The sequence below is a fragment of the Cebidichthys violaceus genome, unplaced genomic scaffold, assembly GCF_023349555.1.
Source record: "Cebidichthys violaceus isolate CVI_PGR_0920_01 unplaced genomic scaffold, fCebVio1.0.p SCAF_88, whole genome shotgun sequence".
In the NCBI taxonomy this organism is placed as follows: Eukaryota; Metazoa; Chordata; class Actinopteri; order Perciformes; family Stichaeidae; genus Cebidichthys; species Cebidichthys violaceus.
In genome coordinates, this window is record NW_027176973.1 from 234,090 (window position 1) to 243,172 (window position 9,083).

Here is a 9,083-nt window from a genome sequence, read left to right on the forward strand (position 1 = left end):
CTGTGTTTTTAATCAGTGTATAATCACCTAAAACGAAGAATCTTTATGTTTTATTTAGCTTAGAAAAAGACATTTACATCCACGCGTGGAGTCGTCCATCTTGCGCCGCCGTGTTTCTACGGAAGCCCAGAACGGACAAACTGACCACTGGCTCTAGAGAGACGTTCACATGTTATCTGAAGGTAGAGATGCGTTCAGGAACCCGGTGTTGAATGGCTCCGGTGGAGTATTGATCAGTACTTTAATGGTTTGATGTCATTTAATATCCCAATGCAGCAGTGATCTCCTCCAACTACACACACACATAGACAAACACACAAAGCTCATTACTGCTCCCTGTGGTTAGCACTAATGTGTAGCTGTCTTTGTAAACCTGCAGCAGTACAACCAACATACAAACCAAACAAAAACACCAGCAGTGGTTCACAAGCTCCTCGGGGAACCTTTCATTTACACAGACACACATTCCCTTCATTAGCATTTTTATATTGTTTGTAACCCAACAAACGGAGTTTTAAATACACAACAAGATCCCCAAAAAAATAGTGCAGTTTATCCCTGAGGATGGCGTGAGAATCACAAACCAGTACAGTAGAACTCTGCGCTAACCTTCTCAGTGCATCTGTAGCAGTTCATTGTCCTAACAAGGTGGTCCTGGCTTCTTCAAGTCTCTCCAGTATTGCACCAACTCTTGTGACGACCCGAGGATGTAGGTGATGATCTTGGAGTACTCGCAGCGATCATATCTGTGGTTATAGGCCTTGAACTGGGAGGGATTTGGCGGAGACGCCGGCACAAGTCCCAGCTTCTTCATGCACATTCCAATATAAGCGTCCTCTATGTTGAAGGGTTTGATTGATTTTGAGGCCTCCACAAATTTCTGTGGGAGGTCGTTGGAGAAGACGTACCCCATGCCCAGAGCGTAGGTGGGGTATCGGGGACCCGGGTACATCTCCTTCGGGACGTACCACTTGGAGTCCTTTGAACGGATGACTGGCCTGTTCCACATGAGCATCCCTGTCAGGTAGTCCACCTTGGGGATGCCCGGCTTCTGCAGCATGACCACCAAGTTGTCGACGTTCAGGAACATGTCCGAGTCAACCTTCATGGCGTATGCGGCCGACCGGCAGCGAGTGGCCAGCCAGTCCATGATAACCATGGTTTTGATGGTCAGATTGAAGTACGTGTCCATAAAGTCGCTCAGGATCAAGTCGTGGCGCTGGAGATTCTCCTGTCGGAGCTTCTCCTGGACATCAGCTCCTCCAGAGAGGCCCAGCATGAACAGCGTGACCACCACCTGACCCTGAACCACGCTGTCTTTGCCCCACGTCTGCCGGATTGCATCCCGAGCCGCCACGTTTTCCGGTGCCACCGGAACCATCAGGACCAGGAAAGGAGTCTCGGTCTTGCATACCTCTTGGTTGTCCATGATGAAGTGGTAGTTGCGTGGGTAGGCCTGATGTAACTGAGCCCCTGTAGGGCGTTCTGTGGTTTCATACGTTCCCGTTGGTTTGACTCTGTGCTTTGGATGGACACGATACGGAGGAAGTAGATTAACCCAACTGGTTTGGTTGAGAAACCTGTGGTAGGACTGGAGGGGAAGGCTCTCCCACTGCGACAGAGAGCTGCTGGACAGGATGCAACACAAGACCAGGAGCACCAGACCGAGCAGGAACAGGAACCAGGAGAGCAACAAAGGCTTCTTCAAGCTGTCGGCGAGTGGTCTAAAAAAAGACAAGAAAGGTCAATGTTTAAAACTGCAAACAAGAAGTAGAGTCTCATGGATTAACAGACAAACATCACTGTGATACTGAAGAGAAGTTAGAAACATGACGAACCATCCGGAGGCTGTATTCACTGTATCTAGTGAGCCACACGTCGTCTGGTTTACTGCATGAGGTATGATATATGATATCGCATATATATATCATATATGTATTTTGCTGTGATTTAACTGCAATAAACAGATACAAATGATGTCGTAATCATTGCATCCTGATGCAGATTTGTAAAAAATCTAAATTCATGTTTTGTTAGTTCTCTCCTCAAGACAACGAGCAAATAACTTTTAAAATACTTGTTTCCTGATTGGAGTCTGGATCGATCGCTGCTATGCTAAGCTAACGTTGTAGCAGCTCCATCAACACTCAACATAACGTCATCTAGTCATAATTAAAAAATATTTTTTATTTAAACCTTTATTTAACCAGGAGAGTCCCATTGATGAAGGTGTAACAATGACTGAGCCTACGGGTGGCCAAAGCGGGCCATCCTACCCGAGAGTAGAACTCACAGTGGTGAGTCACAGCAGTGAAGCACGGTAAGCTGGGTCCACCATACGAGGACAGTTAGCAGAGGCATGCATATGAAGAAGATCTCCATAGTCCAACACAGGTACACAAGTAGCAGCAACTCATCGCTCTTTTACACAAGTTGAAAAGCACAGCTTTTTTCAAAAATAAAAACCCAGTTTTAACCTCAACTTTTTCACCAGGTTCTGCACATGTGGCTGAAAAGTGAGCGAGTCATCAATGAAAATACTCAGATATTCATAAGAGTCAACAACCTCTATTTCACTTCCTCCAAGAGTGACGAGTGACCACCGCAGGGATATTCTGTGGCCTGCTTTGTCTCATCTGTATTTAGAACCAGTTTCAGTTGACAAAGGGTATTTTGAACAACATTAAAAGCATTTTGCGAGAGATCAATTGCCTGCACAAGAGTTGACGCACAGCAATATATCACAGTGTCGTCAGCATAAAAGTGAAAGTTAGCGTCCACCACATTTTGGCCCAGATTATTTATATAAACCGTAAATAAAAGTGGAACTAATACAGAGCCTTTACAGACGGTTGCAATATCAGAGGATAGACCCTCATATCTGATGCACTGAGACCTATTCTCAAGGTAGCTCGTGAACCAAGCGACCGCTTGCTCTGAGTTGAGGAGCCTTAGCCTTAAAACATCATGGTCAACTGTGTCAGATGCTTTAGACAGATCGATAAACAGTGACGCACAATGTTGCTTCTTGTCAAGAGCAACAGAAATGTCATTGACCACTTTCAGTGCAGCTGTAATAGTGCTATGTCAGCCTGACTGATCGGTTGATAAAATGGCATTGGTGTATAAGAACTCCTTAAGTTGTTTAAAAATAAATAGAAATAAACTAGATATTGGCCTATAGTTATTTAAACTAGCTGAGTCACCTCCATTTCATAAATACAGCAGTGTGGTTATTGCTTATACTCATATATTTATACACAAAGTTGTATCTGGTCTTTACTAATATGAGGTATTTTAGAGCTCTGGCAAAAACTTGGTGTGAACAAGAGCAATAAGTCTAAAAATAAACGCATCATATCTTACGTATCAAGTATGATGAGGACTATCCCGTATAGTCCTCACCCGGGGTCCGCCTCCGCGCGCGCACACCTGCAGCCGACAGACACCTGCAGCTAAAGCGTGAGACCGAGAGAAGAGCCGGGGGGGGCTTACTGATGGGCCTCGGTGGAGGGGAACCCGGGGAGTCTCCGGGACAGCGTGGACCACGGGGCGCCGACCACCTGCGTCTTGAGCGCGCGTCTTCAAGTTCTCACAATGTGTGCAGAGTGTTTATGTATTGTGTGTTTTAAAATAATGAAACATATACAGTATAAACTGTGCAGACATGCTGCTGAGGTTCAGGGTTCATCAGAGAGGAGAGCAGCTCACTGAACAAAGACTCCATCACCCATGAACCAACTCAAACACACAAATACACAACATAGAGAAACATGTGATGTTATGTTTCACGAGCTGCTGCTTCTGTCACAATATTCAATAAGTAGCGCTATGTGACGTCATAGTTTGTGATTTCAGAATCTTCAGTAACTTTGAACCATGAAGTCCAGTTCTCATGAACAGTTCACTGAAACTGAGGGAAGGACCAGAGAGAGAGAGAGAGAGACAGAGAGACAGAGAGAGACAGAGAAAGAGAGAGACAGAGAGAGAGAGACAGAGAGACAGAGAGAGACAGAGAGAGAGAGAAAGAGAGAGACAGAGAGAGAGACAGAGAGAGAGAGAGACAGAGAGAGAGAGAGAGAGAGAGAGACACAGAGAGACAGAGAGACAGAGAGAGAGAGAGAGAGACAGAGACAGAGAGAGAGACAGAGACAGACTTTCAGCATCCAGGAGACATAATAATTCAGGTAGAGACTCATTAGACCAGATGCTCTCTACAGGTAGCTCCATGATCCGGTGTGCGTCTCCGTGCGTAAAATACGCAGCGGATGAAACGTGTTTCAGTTTATTTTCTTCTCTGTTGAAGCTGAAGTGCAGCTCGAGTCTCTCCTTTCTAATAATGACTCCGCTGATGAGCAGAACCGATCCGTAGAAACAACGTGAACGTTCTGCTGGAGCTCGTTGCCACAGGTCTGCTGAAGGACACATGGAGCATTTTAAACTTCTTACCTTTTCAGCCGGTTCCCACCTGAGCCGCACCCTCCGACCCCCATGAGTGCCGCGACCCTTCCTTCCTTAATCCCCCCCCTGCCGGCCGGAGTGCGCTTCAGCCATGGATGAGATCACTAAAGAATGACGAGCTGCTGCCCCAAGGGTGAGAGGAGGAGGAGGAGGAGGAGGAGGAGGAAGGACGCATCATATCACCTTCGTCCACTATTTGTTTTGTGTAAGGAAATTGGTTTCACCCGCTTTTACGCACCCGCGCACAGGGAGACTCTGAGGGGACTGTTTGGGAATTTTCCTCTAAATTCAAACCAGCTCATCCTTCTACCACCACAAGTATTCTGTCATCTGTGTGTGTGTGTGTGTGTGTGTGTGTGTGTGTGTGTGTGTGTGTGTGTGTGTGTGTGTGTGTGTGTGTTCACGGAGGAGGGCGGGGTTTCACCAGAGTAATTAAACAGGGAGGAGATGGATCCTTGTTGACACTCTTGTCCATCGATTTGAAGATGAAGATGTTTCGTACAAAATGTCATGAACTATTGAAGACCATTGCTTTATTTATGTATTTATTGAGTATTTGAGTAACTTGTGTTTATGAGCTTATGACCTGTCTGTTGGATCCATGACATCACATGAGCTGTTGTGTCTTGCAAAAACTACACTGTAATGAATTGCTGTAAATTTACGGTGGATTTAAAACGGTATCTTACAGTATTTCATAATAATGATAACATACAGTTAAATGTTCGTCCCTTGCATGTAAATTAACAGTTAATGCCGTAAATTAACAATAACAGCAGACTACCGTAATGTAACAGCATGATACAGTATTTTTGTGAAGAGGTCTGTGTACAAGTTCAGTGAATCACAATCCATCTACATCATCTATTGTAGGTTAATGTGTTTGTAACGACGATAGAATATTTTTATTATCGTAAACTGTTTATTGTACAAGTCCTTTTTGAGTGATAAGACGTGACCAACTGCTCCTGAACGTGACTCTGGACACAACAGCTTCAGTTCATCATTCTGAGCTTATGCTTATCAAAGTCTCCGTTATTGTTTTGTCTTCATGATTATTGAACTGTTAACATCTCAGAGGATTTTTCACTTGGTCTGTTTTGTTACATTAGGTTGCTTATATTGGTGGAGCTAACGTTAGCTCTGTAACATTAGTTCTCTAACGTTAGCTAGCTCTGTAACGTTAGCTAACTCTGTAACGTTAGCTAGCTCGAGCTCAAGTAGCCTTAGAAAGGTTAGCTAGCTAACAGAACAGCAAGTTAAGGTAACATAAATAAAGTGAATCACCAATTACAGTGTTAAGATGTAACGTTGGTAACCTAACTTGTGTTTACTTGTGCCATTATAGAACCGACTGTAGGACCGCAAACGGGACGATTATCAAAATGGAGAGGGGACCAGAAATCACAGACGTGTGTTCAAGACGATGAACAGTTGAGGTAAGTTAACGCTAACTGTAACGTTAGTGTGTGTTATCCCAGGAGCAACATTAACACCAGATCAAATTCATTTTAGTGTTGAACGTTAGTCCATTGTGGTCCATTGTCTTAGCTTCATTTCTTCACCTGACGTAATCAGCTCATCACATAGTCTGTTCATTTAAACTGTATGGTGTTGTTCTATTAGCTTTTTGTAAAGACACTGATATGTTTAACGTATGTGAGGCACATGCAAACCCACAGTCTCACACCCAAAGCTTCTTTAAAGTGTGTTTGTCCTGAATGTCATAGAACTTTCCAGAAGTTAAGAACATTGTTTCAAATTTTTTATTGTGTTTGTTTACAGTCACTCGTCATCAGAGATTGAGGATATCAGCCAGACGCTGCAGTCAAGTCCTCTTTCAAGGTGTTCTCTCTCTTTATTGTTTTCATTCATGTGGGAGTTCATGCAGTTCAACTTAACTATAAATGTGTATAAGACCTGTTAATAAGCTAGGCTGTGATGCAGTTCTATTACACTGTTCTTGATACTATTTTGTATCAAGAGTGCCGCCGAGATCGAAAACTGGCCGATGGTATGCTACTTGTTCAGAGGTAGGTACCTATCCCAAGAGTGGTATGCTACTGTTGTTCAGTGGTAGGTACCTATCCCAAGAGTGGTATGCTACTGTTGTTCAGTGGTAGGTACCTATCCCAAGAGTGGTATGCTACTGTTGTTCAGTGGTAGGTACCTATCCCAAGAGTGGTATGCTACTGTTGTTCAGTGGTAGGTACCTATCCCAAGAGTGGTATGCTACTGTTGTTCAGTGGTAGGTACCTATCCCAAGAGTGGTATGCTACTGTTGTTCAGTGGTAGGTACCTATCCCAAGAGTGGTATGCTGCTGTTTTTCAGTGGTAGGTACCTATCCCAAGAGTGGTATGCTACTGTTGTTCAGCGGTAGGTACCTATCCCTATAGTGGTGTGCTACTGTTGTTTAGTGGTAGGTACCTATCCCTGGTGTGGATACACGGTAAGATACCGTGAAAGACAGAGAGAGAGGGAGAGAGAGAGAGACAGACAGACAGAGAGAGAGAGAAATAGACAGAGCGAGAGACAGAGAGAGAGAGAGAGAGAGAGACAGACAGACAGACAGACAGACAGAGAGAGAGAGAGAGAGAGAGAGAGAGAGAGAAAGAAAGAAATAGACAGAGAGAGAGACAGAGAGAGAGAGAGAGAGACAGACAGACAGAGAAATAGACAGAGAGAGAGACAGAGAGAGAGAGAGAGAGAGAGAGAGAGAGAGAGAGACAGACAGACAGACAGAGAGAGAGAGAAATAGACAGAGAGAGAGACAGAGAGAGAGAGACAGACAGACAGAAACATAACTTCCTTGTTGGAGGACTAACCTTGTGGTTCAAACCGTCCTGAGAAGGGTTCAGGATTATTAAATATTTTCCTGATAATATTCTCAATATGCTTCAAACTCTTGAAGCGGCGCTCAAAGATTCTGGAATCACTTTTGTTACAGATGTTCGTCTTTATTTAGAACGTTACTAAATGTTACGTTACTAACGTTACTGGGTTAGTCTTTGTTCTAACGTTACTGGGTTAGTCTTTGTGCTAACGTTACTGGGTTAACCTTTGTGCTAACGTTACTGGGTTAGTCTTTGTTCTAATGTTACTGGGTTAGTCTTTGTTCTAATGTTACTAGGTTAGTCTTTGTGCTAACGTTACTGGGTTAGTCTTTGTGCTAACGTTACTGGGTTAGTCTTTGTTCTAATGTTACTGGGTTAGTCTTTGCGCTAACGTTACTGGGTTAGTCTTTGTTCTAACGTTACTGGGTTAGTCTTTGAGCTAACGTTACTGGGTTAACCTTTGTGCTAACATTACTGGGTTAGTCTTTGTTCTAATGTTACTGGGTTAGTCTTTGCGCTAACGTTACTGGGTTAGTCTTTGCGCTAACGTTACTGGGTTAGTCTTTGCGCTAACATTACTGGGTTAGTCTTTGTGCTAATGTTACTGAGTTAGTCTTTGAGCTAACGCCACTGGGTTAACCTTTGTGCTAACGTTACTGGGTTAGTCTTTGTTCTAATGTTACTGGGTTAATCTTTGCGCTAACGTTACTGGGTTAGTCTTTGCTCTAATGTTACTGGGTTAGTCTTTGCACTAACGTTACTGGGTTAGTCTTTGCGCTAACGTTACTGGGTTAGTCTTTGCGCTAACATTACTGGGTTAGTCTTTGTGCTAACGTTACTGGGTTCCCCCTCGTTAACCTGATAATCTGTTACAACAGTTCTCTCGGCCTGCAGGCGTCTTCTGAGGGAGAACCGTCTGCCTGACCTTGTGCAATACAGGGTGGATTCATAGCTAAAATAAAACATATGGCGGTCTGACAAATAGAAAATGACTTTGTGTCAGCCAAACCGAACCACAATATAATTAGTAGAAGACGTGAGCTTTAAGTCTGTCACCAGTATGACCGTGAACCACACGTTAAAGTCCGCCAGCTCAACAAGTCTTCCTAGACTTTGTGTGTTATGTTGATGTTGTTGTTTTTCTGTTAACTCTTTAAATGGAAAAGGAGCCATATTTCTTTTAAATAAAGATGAAGAATTTAGATCCTTTATAATGATGTCTGTGGTTGTGGTCAGTGACATGGCTCCTTTGACACATGACTGAAGCTTTGTTTCGTGTTTGGCATCGTAGCCTCCGCAGACGCTTATACTGAAGGAGCTGCTTCATTCTCTTAAACACAGGACGAACAAACTAAATGTGAAGAATCAAACAAACAACGAGTGAAACGGACTAAATTCCATAAACTAACCTCCACTACAGAGAGGAGGGATTATAATATCTATAAACTCATACCTCATATTCATAAACTACTTTATTACCTTCATACAAACCCTGTGAAGAAAGAAGTCAAGTATTAAATGTGTTATAAAGAAACTAAGATGAAATATCCTGTAAACTATTTGATTTGACGTGTAAATAGTGTTTCTTAAAGGGACAGTGTGTAACATGTAGAAGGGTTTATTGCAGATATTGAACATATATTGGTTCATATCGGGTAATAAACGTGCCTCGGTGCTAAATAACTAAAGATGGTAATATTGATAAACCCCGACGTTACTGTTGCTTTTTATTAGTACTTTTTAATATGTAGAGTCGGTGTGTGTGTCAGAGTAAAGCACAAAGAGGA

At 43.3% G+C, this 9,083-nt stretch overlaps 1 protein-coding gene across 1 annotated transcript; it reads right to left on the minus strand.

The window, feature by feature from the left end:
- Positions 1–208: 208 nt before the first annotated feature.
- LOC137866659 (beta-1,3-galactosyltransferase 2-like) lies at positions 209–4,785 on the minus strand. The gene is made up of 2 exons (XM_068702703.1): positions 4,450–4,785; positions 209–1,724 (listed from the first exon to the last, which is right to left on the minus strand). The coding sequence occupies exons 1-2, from the start codon at positions 4,491–4,493 to the stop codon at positions 641–643; spliced, it is 1,128 nt and encodes a 375-aa protein (XP_068558804.1). The 5' UTR covers positions 4,494–4,785; the 3' UTR covers positions 209–640.
- Between the last annotated feature and the right edge of the window lie 4,298 nt (positions 4,786–9,083).

Excerpts from the sequence above, each read along its gene's own strand:
- LOC137866659 (XM_068702703.1), bottom strand. The coding sequence starts at position 4,493 with ATGGGGGTCGGAGGGTGCGGCTCAGGTGGGAACCGGCTGAAAAG. Across the intron at positions 1,725-4,449 it reads GGTGGGAACCGGCTGAAAAG|ACCACTCGCCGACAGCTTGA; the intron begins GTAAGAAGTTTA and ends GTCTTTTTTTAG.